Source organism: Channa argus, chromosome 9, assembly GCF_033026475.1.
Source record: "Channa argus isolate prfri chromosome 9, Channa argus male v1.0, whole genome shotgun sequence".
NCBI classification, from domain to species: domain Eukaryota; kingdom Metazoa; phylum Chordata; class Actinopteri; order Anabantiformes; family Channidae; genus Channa; species Channa argus.
Genome location: NC_090205.1, coordinates 15815322 through 15833873, shown reverse-complemented (window position 1 = coordinate 15833873; position 18552 = coordinate 15815322). Strand labels below are relative to the sequence as shown.

Genomic DNA, 18552 nt, shown 5'->3' with positions numbered 1-18552 from the left:
ATCCTAATGAAGCTCCGAGTGGCCATTAGGTGTGTGTAATGTGGCTCCAGGGGGCTGGGATAGATGTCCGGCAGCTTTAGGCCCTTATTTGCACGCGGTAACCTCAGCAGTTGCTTTTATTAAGGTAACATTAGAGGAAAAGGGAGGATGCCACGGGAAGATAGTGTTTTATTACTCTGGTTCCCAGGGAGCCATGCTCTACCTGTCACAGGCACACAAAGCATGTTGTTTTAGTTCATTTTAAAGCTAAATATCTCTCTTACAAATGCCGCTGTCAGTGGAACAACATTTGGGCTATTATCACCAAAGTGTTCCAGCATTGTCTGGAGATGAGTTATTTTGTGTAATGTTTCAAAGTGTGTGGAGGGATTTCTATGTAGACAGCTGTGAATATAAATTTCATTCACATTTTTCATTCACGTTAATATACTCCATTTCTCTCCTTTTACTGCCTCTCTCCTTCTCGCCCCTTCTCTCTCTCCATTTTTCTTTTGACAGGACTATTGCATGCCTCTGCTTTTTATCTCCTTACATTTTCAGGGAATGAATTGCTCTCCACTGTCACTGGTCTCTGGCCAAGAATTCATTTTTTGTGGGTCAAATGTTTCAGAATGTCATGTTTGACAGGAACCAACCAGCACGATGAATACAAGGTAAGACATGGCCTGCTGATTTTTTTATTTTTTATTTTTTTCTGTATCACTGCATACACTTAAAGCATGGTAATCATGCAGTACACAAAGCAAAGGCACAGAGTGTCCATGTAGAAATCAATATTGAATTAAAACACCCCCTACTCATGAATAAAAAAAGAAAAATGAAAAATGGTAAGGGGGCTATTGCAGCTGCAGGACTCTACAGTCAGCTAATGAAGGTTATGTTGCATGGCAGAATTCAGTAATTGCAATGCACAAGTGAGGTATTAGACAGGATGTAGCTAATGGAAAACAATCACATTTAACATGGCTCCTTGGTTCTAGCTGTTCAATAAGTGAGCAGCAGGCTGGCTCACAGCAAACAGGAGGCAGGGAGGGGGTTCGCACGGCACAGGGTTTTAATGTGATCGGACTATAACAGACAATCTATTTACAGTGTACTCTGGGGAGCTAATAAACAAATGTTGAGTAATTTCAGCCAGCAGTAATTACCCTTGCAGCTGACAAGGAGAGTGTGATACTCTCTCCTTCACCTTCGGCTCGGTCCAGGAGGTGTGGGCCCTTCCGAGTGGTCCTCCTCTGCTCATATAGACGTGGCTGCAGGCCAGCAGTTAAATTTACGGGATCATTTACAGTAAACTGCTTCTCTGTGTGCACCAGGATTTCAGATTTTACACAACAGTTTCTACTTTGATTTTGTAAGAGCCAGGCTCAAATGAGTAGTATAACACTGCAGCATGCACTAAACTGTAATAGTTTGCAGTAAATTTAGACATTCACAACTTGTCACAATTCTGCATGGATGTGTTAAAATGGTTTCTATATAATCCAATTAAACAGAAACTCAAGCAGTAGGATACCAGCTTGAGTAGTAATTAACATTTGTACATGATTTCATGCCATATGCTATTGCACTCTAACCCCATTTATAAGTCAGAGAAGGAATAGAGCAAATATTAAGTTTAGGAAGCAAACAAATTACTTTGCAGGTTAGATGGGCAAGGAGGCCAATGGCATCTTTATCCTGGGAGCTCAGTCTTGATCCTTCATTTATGGCAAAATTGATTTTTATGCAAATATGCCTCTATCGATTACCAGCGCTTCCTTTCTTTGATTGAACGGAATGGAGAAAACTGCATGTAATTTGATAGAGATAATCATTACAGAATTATCTTTGACAGGACATTGTAGGTACATGTATACACCAGCAAACAATTTCTTATATTCCTGACATTATTTTGTAGCTAGATTATAGTAGTATGAGAATACTGTCATGCATTCAATTTTTTATCGTTTTCCTTTTGCAATGCGTGTAGAGGGTGTTGTGTTGTACGGAGCTTGTGCCAAACAGCAATATTTTCCGTTGCAGATCATGCCTACAGTGCATTAGCCTCAGTCCCCTCTGTCTTTCTGACCAGTATGGCACAAACAACGCCACATATCAGATCTCCGTGTTCTCTCCAGAATAACAAGGAGGGAGTGGGGCTGTGACGTGAGGGGTCCATTCTGAGGGGCTGACAGACGGATAGTGAGCCAGCCTGTCCCTTATCCTCAGACAGGCAGATGTCCCCTCTCCCTGCGTGGCCGGCTGCTGACCAGGGGAGTGCCAGGCGGCTGCTGAAATGAAGAAACTTGAGAGCTCCTCAGGGGGTGAGCTGGTCATTTGATGTCCAGCACAAGGGCAGGGTGTGATGCTGAATGAGCCGAGGGAAAGAGGCAGCCACTGCAGCCTGTTACAAAGGCCCAATCTGACAGGTAGAGAACGAGAAAAAATACAGAGCACAGACAGACCATTACTATATTTTATGTGTTTTGTCAGATAGAAAATGGTTGTGAAGCACATGTAAGAAATTGTATAAGACAAATAGACACATTATTACTATTACAATAACAATCGAAATAATCGTTATTATACATCAGCACTTTACATTATTTTGCAAAACTTTAGTTTTATTATGAACAAGAACTGCCTATGATACTGTAACTCACTGGACAATGGGGGAAGTGAGCGTGACACAATCTACAACTGAAATCCCATTGAATATGTGAAGTACAGTCACAATGGAGCTATGACATCTTTCTTACCTGGCCTAGGCTCAGTCTTGCAGACAGTGGAGAGCCCTTTGAAGGCTAAAGAGAGGCTGAGATGAGAAGGAGCCCTGCCTACAGAGGGATCAACCATGCTGAAGTGCCAGCACCACAGTGCTGTAATTAATCGTCAGTGATGGCAGCCTGAGTCCTGCAGCCCTGCGTAACTTCTCCCTCACGACAAAACCTGTAGTCAGGAGACGTTAGGCAACATTAACTGCCCATACTATTTTCATTTTCTGAGAGGAGGCGGAGGTGTGTGTTGGGGTGGAGTGGGTGGAGGGTGGTGTCCCAGGGTGGGTCTGTAGATATAGTACTGTTGTGGGGGCTCAGGCGAGGGGTGCGACGGTGCATAAGTCATGTCTATGTACCTTTCATCTTGGAGGAGATTTGGAGAGGTTTCAGACCACAGAGACTTCTTAATTCTCACTAATTCATTTGCGTTCCAGATTCACTGGGCCTGGGATAACCTGAGAATGATAATGAACTCGCAAGGGGAGTGCATGGTCCCTTGCCTTTGAATGTGCTCGGAATAGATTCAGATAATCTTTCCTTGTGAATCTTTCTGGAGGAGAAGGCTCCTATTAAGAGTGACTGCTTGTCATGAGATGTCCTCAGAGTTGGGGGGGTTTAACTTTTGGTCACACATCTTTCTATCTAAGGACTAAATCTTCACATGGCACTTTTCTCTAAGACACAAAAATGTAATATGGATGTAAGGAAAAATAGATCAGTGCAAGTTTTCTGTGTCAAAATCATACTTTATAATGAATATTTATTTGCAAGCTGCATGAATCTGAAATCAATAAATTCTACCCACCAGCTTATATAAAAAGTGCTTTTTTTCTCTTCGGAAATCAGAGCTTCATCCAAACAATATATTATCATTACAAATCAAGAAGCCAGCTATTTACATTTATGGATTGAAATGCCACATTTTCAATATCATACACCAGCAAGTAGGCTGAAATGTTAACATCCTAAAGGCAAGAAATGTTTGCTCTTATAAAACTGCAAAAAATGTTACCATTATTTCTTTACAGCATTCAGCATTGGGATGTGTTTACAGATGTCTGTTAAAAGTTAAAGAAAACATCCTACATAAATAAGACATATTTTCACAACTGAACCGTTGACATTCACAAGCAAACTGTGTTCATCGTTTGCTTTCAGATCACCATTGAAATTTGGACTGAAAGAATTTTCCATATGCTTCTTCAGCAGCCTGACAGTGAATAGAGAGATTTTCGAGAGATTTATAGTTCTGTGGAGTTCTAAGGGATAGATGGCAAACTCTTGTGAGAAAAGAGAGGGAAAGCTGCCTTACTTCAGGGCTGGTCTCATCTTTGGTCAAACAGAAGTGAGCTTAATTTGTGGGTCTGTCTGGGGAATTTCAAAGGAAAAAAGCTTTGAGTGACGCCAAGCTTGAGCTCCCTGATGTTAGTAAGATGAATGAAAGCAGGGTCTATAGGCTACAGGCCTTCTCACACTCCCACTTTAACAGAAGTCTTTCAAGTTTTCATCAGGATAATTGTATGGGACACAGTAAAATGCAAGACAGGGAGCCAGGCAGCATTTGTCATTAGTCTGATTAAGATGTTATAATATGAACACATTTTTATAAAGTCTTGATGCATTATGACAGAGGCCAGATACATAAGAAAATTACTATTTGTCTATAGCTGTGGCATTATTTCTTCAAAAATAGTGTACATTTCTCTATTTAGCTTTTGCAGGACCAGTTGTGTAGTAATGGTGTCTTAGTCACGGTAATGTAGCTGTTTGCGGCAAACTGGATATTTGGACTGTTCATTGATGTACGACATTTGTCAGTATTTTATCAACAAATAAATAATTTCAAGTACTAATTACTATGTTTTACTATACTGCCATACATTATTTGTGCTTACAGATGTCCACAGGAGGAGTTATAGTTGTTGAAAAATACACTACTATACTCGCGGTATAATTACATTGTAAAGAACTTCTTAACACGTTATATGCTGTGTGTGAATTCTAATAAAGGGACTAAGATTAATGTGTCACACCAAACACTCTAGCCATAGCAATTTTAATTGGTCTATACTTGTCTGTTTTTTTGCAGGCTGTTTGGGTTAAAATGTGGCAAAATGTCGTATTAACTCACAACACTGAACTGTGATATCTAGTCGTCAAAATAAAGGACACTCTCAGCAGGTTCCAATTGCAAAAAAAATTCAAGAATTCATTCTCAGCCTCTCAGTGTATTTCAACAGAAGACTTACTGTGCTATTGTATGGAACAGGCTGGCCTTGATAGAATGACCTAACATTTTGACAGGACAAAATATAAAGCTGCTCTTTATTCTGTGGACAATTCACCAGATGCAGGCATGGGAAAGGCTTTAATCATTAGAAATGTAGGTGTATTGTGTGATTTATTCCAAGCTTTGCTTTAAGTACAAAGAAATCTCAGACATTGCTAAGGTTGTAGCAATAAGGGGACCTACTCAATTTTTCCTGAAAGCTTATGATGGTTGTTGCCACAAGTATTTACAAGTGCTATCTGATCAGCCTCAGAGGATTCCCAATGAGACAGATGATTAGGTACGGCAAACAAGCCTCATCACCAGCTGAAATTGATGACTCAATGCTGGATGACAGGCACGTCTATTTGTATCAAGATAAGGTGCTGACGTTGTGTATCAATCAAAACTGAGTTATTATTGAGCATAAAGAAAGGCATTTGTAATATCATTAAATCCAGATATGGCTTTCTTCACTTTTGGCAGGCAGCCATGCACGTTAAGGGGGGGGCCAAGGGAGAAGGGGGGCAGATCGGGAGAAGCAAAGCAGAGAAAAAAAAACACTCAGGGCAATCATTCCTGGCAGTGTGCTGGCAGCTGCAGTGTTTTTATTTTTATTTTTTTTGTAATTTCAATATGTTTCTCCGCTCCTCAAGCTCAGGCACAATAACAGCTTACAGATTGCTTATGTCATCAAATTCTGAAAAACTTCTCATAGGTTTTGACCTTCATCTTTAGCCATCTGCTTTCTACCACTGCTTCTCTTCCTGCTCTCCCCCTTAAGTCTTTTACCTGACAGTAATTGTTTACCTCAAATAGGTTATGTTTAAATGCTAGTGGGAAAATATTTTGGACATCAGTTAATACAGAGTAGGCTAGACATAAACACATCCACAAGCTATGAACTTAACCGTACCTCTCAATATGGCAGATAATTTGTATTGTATTCTGGAAAAAAAGGATAGAAATGTAACCTAAAATCAGAAACAATTTTTAGTGTACGGCATCAGGTTTTAATATTTTTTCCATATTGTTCAAACACAGAAAAGCTGACCACTGTAAATACTACTGTGAAAAGACACCAAATAAAACGTATGGGTGGAAATGTCCAAAAATGTAAATTAATTTAATTTAATTTAATATTAAATAACTGGTTTTGTTTTCCACATATGTCTAGTGGAAAATAGTGGTTACTGAATGCTTCACAATTTTCATCAGTTAGCTTCTAACTTTGCTGTGTAACAGACATACTGCTCAGCCGAAGGAGAAGTCACACACTCTAGCATTTTGTTGGACTGCCTTTTGGCTTTGATTATACCAAGAATCTGCTGTGGCATTGCTTCGATGAGCTTATGCAATGTCACAACATTTATTTCCATCCAGAATTGCATTACTTTCTCATCATGATGTATTGATAATGAGAGAGTAGGACCAGTGCACAAAGTCTTCTCCAGCACGCGCCAAAGATTCTCAGTGGGGGTAAGGTGGCCTGTCCACGTTTGAAAATTATGTCTCATGCTCCGTGAACCTTTCTTTCACAATTTGAGCCCGATGAATCCCAGTATTGTCACCTTGAAATATGCCCGTGCCATCAGGGAAGACAAAATCCATTGATAGAAAATCCAGGTCATTCAGGATAATAAGGTAGTCAGCTGCTTATTGTATCAGTTAGAGCTGAGTAACTTGTTGCCAGCTGACACATATTAATCACTGCAGTAATTAGCGGAAGGCTCTTACCTTGTTGCTTAGTTAAATTGAGGTGGTGTTTTTTTTTTTGGGCCAGACAGTGTATCCTACATTCGGTTTTTAGATATTTTGTCTGTAAAAAGCTCCCTATTGAGACCGAGACTAAAGAGATCCACCCCTTTGACCAGTCAAACAGTGTAAAAGCAGTGAGTAGGATACTGCAAATTTCCATTTTAGAGACAATAGAAGATCCATAGAATGGACAGAAACACACACAAAAAAGAAAAAGAGAAGATGAAATGATTATGTCATGACATAAGGTGTTATTTAAATTAATAACTTATCATCTTGTTAATGCTGCTGCATTATGGCATTTATACAACAATGCATATTCTTGTTGGTCTAGACAGTCTAGTGTTATTCTCATGTGAGAGAACTATCTACACTCATACAGATCAAAAAGTGTAATTGAGACCTTCTAAATAGTCCACTGACAATGTGGCATTAAGGAGTATCTTGTTCCAAGAGCTGGTGATCAGAGTAAACAACGCAGTGCATATAATATAGTCCTTCCGCAGTTTGACATTTCCCTCTGATTTTCATATCTTTGCCTGAAATGACAGTCTATGTAACATGTGGAGGCCTTAAAAATGCCATGGCTGATATGAAATCAATTTGCATTTCCCTAGTGCCTGGATAACACGGCCCTGTCAGAGGACCCTGCAGATCTGCTGGAGATAATGACGTTATAGAGGGTGGCGTGCACAGTGGAAAAGATGAAATTGAAAGAGTGATGCTCCGTGTTTCCCATGATTGCCTTGACTGGAGGATGTGTGGCTATCGAACATGTACTCCTCTGTCTTTGCTCCCCATTAGCTCCACTTGTTCCCCACCAGGGGTTAAGACAGACTAAAGAGATCCACCACTTTGACCAGTCAAAGCTTCCTAGTGTCAGTGATGGTATTTTAACAGTGACAAGTTTTAGGTAAAGAAATGAAAAGAAATGATTATACTGCTCAGTAATTTCAACACACTCTTCATAGCAATAATGCTTTAAGATTTGGGGTGACCTACAATAGCTACAAATATTAGAATTAATTATATATCTTATATTAGGAATTAGAATATTAAGAGAAAATATACTGTACGCTCCGACTTTTAGGTCCTTTTTGTTGTTATGTCTTAATTTATAGACCTCAATTAATATAATAATTGACTATTTAGCATTTAAAATAAAGAGAATCAACACCAATATGAATGTGCTTATTATAATTGTTTAATGAATTAAAGATGGAAGAAAAAGAAGGAAAAGAAATACTATTATTAAACATTTGAAATAAAACAGTAATTACATACCACTTTGATGAGATACATTGGACATGGTTATTTCATGGCACTGACCAGTTAGACATGATCACAGAGAGAAGCAGCTTGTTATAGAGCTCAGTGTATGCTGAGAGAGGGGGGAGCTTTTGGACCCGAAGGACTACAGCAGATTACACCTGATTACACCTGAAGGACACAAACAGCCTTGAATTGTTCTCATTGGTGGTTAAAAATGTGTAAAGGAGAAAAATATTTCTAAAAATATTGTTTCACAGTATAGTGTAAAGTTAAAATTGTAACAATGCAGTTTCTTTGTATTTACAAGTTACGGCAAATTCTGTATGACTCTAGAGCAAATATTTAAGCTAAGCAAAATATTTTGTCATAAAAACACAAACACTGAAAATCATGTTAAAGTCGTGTGATAATTACTGTATATCCAGGTCACAGTTTTACTTGTGGACACATTTTTCTTGTTTCCATACATAACATCTAATTTTTTTCTTTTCAAATCAAGATACAATTAATTTAAATGCCTTGGGATTATTTCGGGGATCATAAACAGTACAGTAAAATACAAAATGTGCAGCACTTTATTTACATTAGTGGTTTGTTTGGTCTATTGTCCACCTTGGCAATCCACCCAACATGAACACCGCAGTACGCTGGGATGCCCCATAATATACAGTATAATAAGAAATATACTTACAATATAAGAAGGTGACTGGCAGAATCTGAGACATTCTGGCTCTAATCGACATTAGGAAATGTGTCTTTGGCACCAACAATAATATTCAATTAATAAAAACATGAAATTGTCCAGTCCCCTGGGCTGGAGATAACTTGGGAGCCTTCCTTCGCATAGTGTGACCAAAAGTTTATGTTGTGTATGTGTGTGGATGTATGGGTGAAACACACACTCCAACAGTCTCTCTCAATTGTACTCACATACACACACACACACATAGAGACACACATGCAGACACGACAAGGAATTATACTTGTCTGTATGGTTTGTTAGCACTCAAGAGATAAAACTTTACATGTTGCTCCCAATTAGCACAGCAGTGACCGTGCATCATCTCCTGTGCTCAGCCTCCCTTCTGAAGAGGGGCTATTTATGTGAAGACTCAAGAGAATGTGAGAATTGAGGCGAGAGAGAGGAGATATGGACCGTGTGAGATAGAGTGTGTGCGTGCATGTGTGTTATGAAGGAAAGAGGGTGAGAGAGAGAGAGGGAGTGAAAGAAAGAGATAGAGGGAAAAGGAGAATTGAAATGGCTTAAGCATCCATTTTGAGTGGAGAGACAGGTCCTATTAACATTTAACAGCATTTGTGCAACTTGGTGCCGAGGTTATGATGCAAATGAGGAGGAATTAAAACTGGCCAGAGGTTTGTCATTGATGGATTGCAGTCTGGCAGTGCTCACACTTCCTAGTGTCCATCAGAAGCGATTACTGTGTAATTAAACCTTATTTCTGGACTCTCTAGTGCATAATTACTTTGTGAATGTAACCATCATCTAAAAGCTACAAAAATGCTTTACCATTTAGTCTAGCAGTCAGTTCCATGAGCCTGTGTCAGATATAGCCATCAGACAGAGCAAAAGAACTGTCACTTTTAATAAGAGGCAAAAAATTAAATGAAACAGTATGCTTATTACAGAAAAATTAGGCTTTCAAGAGTCTTTTCTGTTATTTGCATAATTTATCCCCCACCCCAGCCCCCACACATACACACACCGTGAGCTTTAGGCAATTTCCCTCACATTTAAATAGATTGCACATTTAGGCTACTTAAGGAAAATTATCACTTTGCATATTTTAATTGTTATGAAGGAAGTGATTTGAGAGAGGTCCGTGGCTCATCCTCTTGAGCCATGCGGTTGCGAAGCTGTCTGATTCGGCTGCTCAGCGCTGCAGCTCCACAGATAACCTCCGAGTTCACACACATCCACTCCAGTTTCATCAGAATGCAAATGAAGCACAGAACACTGGGACAAGTGGATCTTTGATATTTACAAAATAGCCACTAATAACGTGAGTGTAATTTGTTTGACTCAACTTTATTTTTCTCTTATCAGTCTTGATTGTTTTTTTCTGCTGGTCAAATGGCTCTTGTTTAAAAAATTCTGTGGAAAGGATAAAAGAGCATGTTTGCTGCGAGAATTTCTGATGGTAGAATGCGAGACGGATACGAAGAAGGGACAACAGCCTAGAGGAACGGTATTAGTAGATGCTCTACTGTGTTAGATGCTCTACTGTGTTAGTGACAGTGGGTTGCAAATAGTTAGTGCTTGAACCTACTGTAGTTTGTTGGAGTAGTTTAGAAAATAATGCTCACAAGAACAATTTTTTTATCAATGTTATTAGTTTTTTTTATTAGGCCACAGATTGAACAGTCATCAGCTTTAGTAATGAGGAATAATATTATGGATGTGGCTGCACCTGCCCCCAAGTAGTAAAAGGGGGGGATATTTATATAACAACAATGTTAAAATTGCTCTTAAGAACTTTTGATTTGGTTTTAATTTCACTCAAAGATAAAATTTCTAGACTTGACTCCCAGTGTTTAGGCCATATGCTTCAGCACAGTACTCATGCTGAATAAGGCTGTTTTCTGACGAACAATTCAAGCCTCCAAGGACACTGCTCCATGGGAGACTACAGTGTTTCAAATGTTGTTTTAAACGTTCTCACCTTGACGAGCTTATCTGCGCTTATGAGAAAGAGTTTTCAGACACTGACAGCCACTCATAATATAAAATTACCTTTTTCACACCCACGCACTTTTGTAAATTGGTTAATTTTACTCCACATCATGTACAATGTATCTTCAGTCTTTATTAAGAAAGACTTCACAGAAGTGAAAACATGTTTTGTTTCTAATTTTCAGCCTAAAGTGTGGCGTTAGCCCACATGGCCGCCATCAACAAGATAATACAGGCACATTTATTTGATATTTTATCTAAAAAACAGGATTATGCAGCTCATTCAATTATAGATTCAATGATAGAAATTGGGGATTAAATAAAAGAAATATCATAGATTGAATGATAAACTGCACCTACAACATTAGATACCAACATACTTGCAGAATAAAAGAGAAACTTAACAACACTGACGTAATATACTGCCCATATCCCATTGAATATTTAACTTCCCACTCTTATACCTATATCATGAAAAACAAAATTCTGCAACTATATTTCACACTTATATTTTATAATTTCATTCTTAATAATTTAAGTTGTTGTATGCTGAAATGCTTGGAATGGAAATAGCGCAGGCTTAAATCATTCACATTGATGATAATTTAATCAAAGGTACAAAATGGAGTCAGGAAAAAAAAACATCTTTATTCAATATTTCAATAACCTTTATGTACCTTTAAATTAAAATACATTTAAATCGACTGTACTGTAAGTATGGCAATACATACACACATATAAACATGTATGTGGTGCATTTTGTATGTATGCTGTATATTATTAGCAAATGTACAATACATACAGTTATGTGCAGGCTTATTCTCTGTACATGTAAAGTGAAAATTCAAATTTTCACATCTTAATGTTATCCCCTCATACTTGCATGTTGAATTGCAAGTGCACATACATACACGTTAACATGCGCACTACAACAATTCACAAAGTATTAAAGCAATTTGTTAATTTTTAGCAAATGAATTTGCATTGGAGACCTTGTAGAAGAACTACACAGTCCACAAGAATTCAACAAAAACGTGGTATTGTAAATAAACTGTACGTCAGTATGTGCAGGTTAACTTCATCTTTGCCCTCAAGGTGCCTTATTTTTTTTCTGTGACTTGTACTTGACAGTGTAAAGACAGTCTTTTGAGGTAGACTGCTTAGATTCAAGGGCAAGCTTTATTTTTTGTGTTGATTTCTTTTTTGTTTGTTTTAAGTTTTTTATCTACAAATGCATGACATTCAAAATGACAGGACATAAGTACTACATGTACAATATGTAGTAATGAGGTAGAAATGGTTATAAAGAATGCCAGACTATAAAACCACATAAGGATGAAATCAAAATCTTAAGTAGTGGCCAACACATGTAATTACAGAAATACTGACAGATTTTGAAAAATACCGATTTAAGTGACTGATCACTGTGAAACTCTATGTGCTTATCAAAGGTTCTGCTCAAGTGTTGTTTTGTGTCTGTAGGCCCTTTCATCACATCACCCTTAATAGTGAATGACTAGTTGTAATGATAACATCTACAGCATGTGAAATATACACCTTATCTGTATAATTGTTTTCCTTATATCAGATCATGCCATGAGCCTTTTTGCTGTCTGCTTGTGATTAAAATTCAAAGAATACAAATGTGCCTTTTCTTACACTGTGCTTTACATTGCACTGTTTAGGAGATGGTTTTGTTTTTAAAAAAAGCAAATATGTGACAAGATTTGTAGTTGTCTAAGTGATTACAAGTACTACTTGATTTGAGTGGAACATTTCCCCCTTCTAACGTAGATCTCTCCATAGGTTCATGAACAGTCAGCCTCTTAAACTCATCAAGTCTGTGCTTGTTAATGGCACTTTGGGCTTCTTATCGCCTTCTTGTCAAAAACCTTGCAAATTACAAATTACGTCTTAAAATTAGCAATTACAGAAACTATTATGCTCCAGTATGACAATGCATTATATGGTAAGCCATGTTTCTCTCTGTGCTCCACACAGAACTCATAGACAGTTCATAAACTCTCACTCAGGTCCGAACTGAAAAACTGCAAAAGTGTCACAAAACTCATGTCTGTTGAATACATTTGACATACTAATTCAATAACTTATCAGTGAGAGTGGTATAAAATCTCCATCTTCAAACATCTAATTACATTGCAGGATTCAAAATCATGTTCATCATATTCGAAAGAAAAACATTTGACTTTGGCATTAAGGAAATCAATTAATATACTGTATGCCTAAGTGCAACTAATAATCGTTGCAGTATCCGAAGTTTTCAGCTCATTTCCTTCCTTTCTTCACTGATAGTGAAAAAAATATGTATAAAATGCGTTTTTCATACCTGTCAGACTTTAATCCTCTGCAGGCCAGTTTCATCTGAAAACAATTGTAGCTTTTGACCAACCCACATTTGGTCTGAACAGTAAGGGCCCAGGCATATTTGCTGTTTAGCAATGAGTATGCGCACACAGTGGCAAGTATTGGCAGCATCATTAGTAACATACTTCCTTGCAAAGTTTATGCAGGTTTTGGGGATTTAAAAGGCTGGCCATGAGGAAGTAGACTCATGCCTAACACTCCTGACTACAGCATTTCTTTTGTGTGAACTTCCAGTTTTCCACAACTTAAACAGAAGCCATGATTGAAAGAGGTTGAGCTTGAGATCAAGACAGGTAAAACAGCAACAACACAAATGACAGGTGTGTGGATGTGGTTAGTTGTGGACAAGCTCATTAGGTTTATTCACCCAAAACCTTCCACTATTGTTGTTGTGATTTAAAGATTAAATTATTTGATACTGCCCCACGGGCAATACACAAGATTGCATCTGACATAAACGCAGCCTTAACTTCTGATGACGTGCACAACCAATGCTCCAAAACACTGCAAGATACCCCTGGGCACTATGTTGCATAGGCCTACGTACATATATGAGGCCTTAGGCTCACTGTAAAGACAAACTTAACTGAATTGCCATAACTATGAACAAGCATAAATGGTCATTCATATTCTGCACCATTTTTACTCAATTACATGTACAGCAGGTCAACAAAATTCCTCCTGTTTTGATTTTATTCTTGCCAATTGTAACAATTATCCCGCCTCTAATCCAATCAAATTGTGAGCCAGTTACTTTAACTTGTGCCACAGGTCTTTTAAGTGGAGATGTATGTATGTATAACATATATGTATAACACAGCCACTACAACAACATGTTATTGTTGGCAAGCTTGCTAGCTTTCTTTCCTGCTATGTAGTTTCTCTTCTGCTATTGCCATGCCATTGTATGCTATTTAAACACTGTGATATTGTGATATGGGTCTGAAAGTTTGCTGAAATCTAACCAGGTGGCTTTGATCAATATGCAGACTACACACTTAAAGAAAGAACAGGTTAAACATGTGCAACAGGCAGCAAACACAAAGTGACCTCCTTTGAAAACAAACACATGGTCCTTTAGTTCCTCAGCAGTATTATACACTTACACCTACAGTGCTATTTACTTCAGCGGAATTTTTTTAATGTGCAAGCTTTTGCTTTTGTTACTGCTCAGAGGACATAATACATTCAATATATTTCCTTACTTTTACCAATACCGCAGTCCGACATGCTCTTTCATTGTCCAAAATGTTGCATGGAAAGGTACTGATTAATGGCAGCAAGTAGGAACTGATAACACTGTAACGGTTTAAAAATGAAAATGACAAAAACAAAATAACAGGACAAATTCTTAAAAAGGAATGCCACTCAATTCATGAAAGTTACAATTGTGGCCTATGAAGATCAACCCAATTCTTCTGCAAACTTTATACTGAAATTATGGAAGTGGTTTAAAGCCAGAAAATATGCACATAACAACAATGCAGTCATGTTTATATTTTCTATTTGACACACAAGGTCCACTGGTGGATGCCAGCTAATAAAGACCAAATTGTCCTAAGGCGAAGTGTCCACCAAACCTCATACCAGTGGTATTCCCCTTTAAGTGCATTATAAAGTGAGAAGCAAAGTTCTTGGGAGTTATCAAAATGTAAAGCTAATAGATTTTGCACACAAAAACTGTTTAGTGTTCTCTCAAAAGGTTTTCTCATCAAACAAGCAGAAAGAGGTGCTGACATTTTGCTGTCTTCGTGAATTTGTCTTTCAGAGATAACTGAGGTAGAAAGGAACTTAGGCTATACATAATCCTTAGGTTTCATTAATGATAAAACAGCGGCCGGATGAAATGAAATAGCTCAGGGCAGTTGTCTTCTTCAACCCCAAGATGTTTGTCTGCACCTTTCCAAAATCTCTTAGCTCTGGATCGTCACAAGCTGAACAGTTTGTCTGTGAACAGCAAACTATACAATAGCATCACTGTATAGTGTATGATGAAAATTAAAGTTTTTCATGTGATAGCCACCAGGAAATACAAGTATGTGAAATGGCCTCGAGGCTACAGTTCAAGATAAGGTCTAATTCTTTTCAAAGGCAAATCTCTAATACAAAGTTTCCATATCAAATATATCCAACATATAGAACGCCAAACAAATAATCGGTTTGTATCTTGAAAAAAAAGACCAGATTTACTGTCATACATTCATTGTAGAAACCTTCTCATTTCATTGTAAGCTTTTTGAGGTAACTGTACAGCCTAACATAGTTTGATGATGGAATTTGAAATTCAAGCCAAATGCTCTTGAATTGTGTAGTGCTTTGACAAAAGCAAATGAGGTACTACACAGATCATTATTCTGTTCCTGAGTTTTCAAATAGAGAAAAATGGTATAATTTTTACATTTATATGAAAAACTGCAAATTACAACTGTAACAATGTTTTACCATCAATTAAATAGTAATTTTTTGCTTAAATTAAAGTTACACTGTAAAGTATTTCTTTTTTGTACTTTCACTTTTAGCGGAGAGGCTACTACAGCAACCAAATTTGTCTTATGCGTACTAGTAAACAAACCCGATTGTTCCAGCAAAAGTAAAAAGTATTATTGTAATGGAATGATGTCCACATACATAAAACCTGTATGAAGCCTAACAAAAAGTATGCCGATTATTTTAATTCAGCTCAAATTAACCACAGCTGTTTACAGACAGCACAAAACAGACATAGCTTTAGAACACAGTTCTAATGGGGAAAGAGAAAGCGATTTTTTTGTCTAATTTTAAAGCTTTTTTCATAATAGAACATGTCACCAATGAAGATTGTAAGGAAAATCATAGGCAAACTGAAACAGCACCACCTCAGGCACTTGATAGCAAACTAAATGTTAGGATCTGCAGAATAGTATATATATGTATGTGTGTGTTATATATATAAACAGGGGCATCGTCTAAATGTTTGAGTTTAAATGTTTGAGTTTTAGTGAGCACATGACTTCAGCCATATAAAGCATTCAATGATGTTTTACCAATGAATAATGTCCAGACTGTGATCTCCTGTCCAAAGCCTTCAAGGACAATCCCTTTGCTGTATATTATATGGTTATGTTTGTTATTTTCCTTATTCACCGAAGGCAAAACACATCCTTTTAAACTAAGAAAATGTGTTTGACGGATTTCTTTCATTGAATACAACCAAACATTTTATTCCACTCAGTGTACATGTCAAGTTCTTTCTGTGATATGCTAGGCTGGAATTTGCAAAACACATTGTCAAAGTCTTGGTAGGAGACTGGTCTCATCTGACTGGGATGGATATTTGACAGGTCAGTACCAGGAATGGCATGGAGAAGGCCTACTATGGCCTCCTGACACAGCTGGGCCACATCCAGTCCTGAAAAACCCTCTGTCCTTTGAACCAGTAGTGAGATCTCTTTGTCACTAAGACAGTAGTTGTTCTGTGAGAGCAGTTGGCTGATTATCTGGTGTCGTGCTGTCCCATCAGGCAAGGGAATGAGCAGTCGCTTGGTAAAGTACCTCCGTAGAGACTCTGGGATTTCTTCAGGCTTATTGGTGGAACAGACCACAATGACGTGGGCCTCAGGTGAGGTCAGAATACTGTCAAGCTGCATGAGGAGCTCAGCCTTGAGGCGATTCACTGGGCTCTCTTCACTGAGCTGGGCTGAGAGCAGCAGGTCTACCTCACTGATGAACACTACTGCTGGCTGGCGACAACGGGCCAGCAGAAAAGAAGCCTGGATGATCTTGTCCCCTTCTCCCAGCCACTTGGTCATCAGAGTTGAGCTGCTGAGTCGCAAGAAGGCAGCCCCAAGTTGGCTGGCCATGCAGCGGGCCAGCAGCGTTCTACCAGTTCCCTGAGGTCCAAATAAAAGGAGGCTCCGAGGTAATGTGGCAAGTCCACTAAACATATCTGCCCTTAAAATGGGCCATAGTATCTCCTCTTTGATGGCTGCTTTGGCCATATCCAGACCTGCAATGTCACTCCAGTCTACTGGAGGGCCTTGCTGAAGGATTTCTGTGGTCACCATCTCCACCAGGGTGGAATCACTGTTCTTCAGTTGTTCCTCTGCAGCATGGATGGACGAGGTAGCCGTACCAATGTCAGGCCCTGTTAGGGAGTGAGAATGATGGTGTCTGTGCTCTTCACTTTGCTCACCCATGATGGGAGAGCCAAACTTACTGTAGGACTCACTAGTTCTGAGATCACCCACAGAGCTTTTGGTTGATCCATAGGATGGAGGAGTTAGTGCTCGGCCAGAGTGCATGTTAAATTTTCTTTGCTGATCAGAAGACATTGGCTGTTTGGTTGACTTAAATGCTAATGATGTAGCCTCACCATTTCTGTCAAAGCCACTGCCTCTGCTTGAGTCTGACACACTGCTGTCTGTTATTCTGTACATTGGGCTCTGTGAAGAGCGCTGTTGGTTGTAGTTGAAATTACCATAGCTAGAGTCTATATCTCCAGGTCCACTCATATAAAAAGCTTTTCGTTTTAATGTACTGGATGTGCTGCCATTTAAAGGTGTTGGGGCAATTGGTGTATGATTATGGGACTGGTAGGTGTAGCCGGGCAATGTGGAAGGAGGAATTGGTGTAGGAGCTGCAATACCGGATGGCAGATAGGCAGAAGGAGGGGGTGCACCCCCAGGGCTATAACCAGGGCCGACAGCAGTCTGAGAAGGATAACCTGTTGGAGGATAATTGTAGCTGGGAAGGTTTGGGGACCCAGTGTTGTAGCTTGGTACTAAGGTAGGGGGAGGAGGTGGGGGTGGCGGTTGTAGCAGTCCACCACTGTGCAAAGGAGATGGGTGTGGGGAGGGGAGGGCTGGAGTATTCTGGCCACTGTAGCTAGAATGTAGGTAAGAGCCATTGTAACTGGCAGTATATTCCTGAGAGGGGAGGCCCGAATGGAGAGTAGTGGCTGTGTGGCTCCCACAGTTGCTGCTGGAATAGCTAGGCTCAGACAAGCTGCTGGCCACCCCTGGGGAGCTGCCTATGCTAGCTGACACATCTGTAGGGGGTAGGGCAGCTGTCATTCCAGCTTTGCTCACAGATATAACATCTGGAGCACAGTTCATTGGGTAAATCCCCTCCTGCCAGGACTCATTCTCTGACTTTCGTCCATTCATGAGTCCAGTGGTGCTATCAGAGTAGGAACACAGCAGGGCTCTTTCATTTGGCCCCTCTAAGATCCCAGAGTACTTCTCTGCATATTTCTTTAGCAGATTAGAGGCAGTCAGTGCAGAGATGTCATCATTTGCCCAAGCGTACTGGTATGTTCGCTGCAGGTGCCCCCTGTACGCCTCTACTTTGTGTGCTGGAGAGCGGGTTGTAGATGAGATGTCAAAGTGTTGTTCTGCCCATTGTGGGTGCTCTGGGGTCCACTGCATCTTTAGACCTAG

At 39.1% G+C, this 18552-nt stretch overlaps 1 protein-coding gene across 4 annotated transcripts in view; it reads right to left on the bottom strand.

The window, feature by feature from the left end:
• Positions 1-669: 669 nt before the first annotated feature.
• fign (fidgetin) overlaps positions 670-18552 on the bottom strand; it is a 37699-nt gene continuing 19816 nt past the window's right edge. For 2 of the 4 annotated variants that reach the window (XR_010915216.1, XR_010915217.1), the window contains 2 exons: positions 2742-2931; positions 670-2404 (listed from right to left, as the gene is read on the bottom strand). Coding sequence is in view for 2 of the 4 variants with exons in the window: in XM_067516559.1 (XP_067372660.1) it covers positions 16312-18548 (2237 nt within the window). In the remaining 2 variants the exon portion in view is untranslated. Of the gene's footprint in view, positions 2405-2741; positions 2932-11378; positions 18549-18552 lie in introns of those variants that run through there. The other 2 variants (XM_067516559.1, XM_067516560.1) reach the window with 1 other exon arrangement.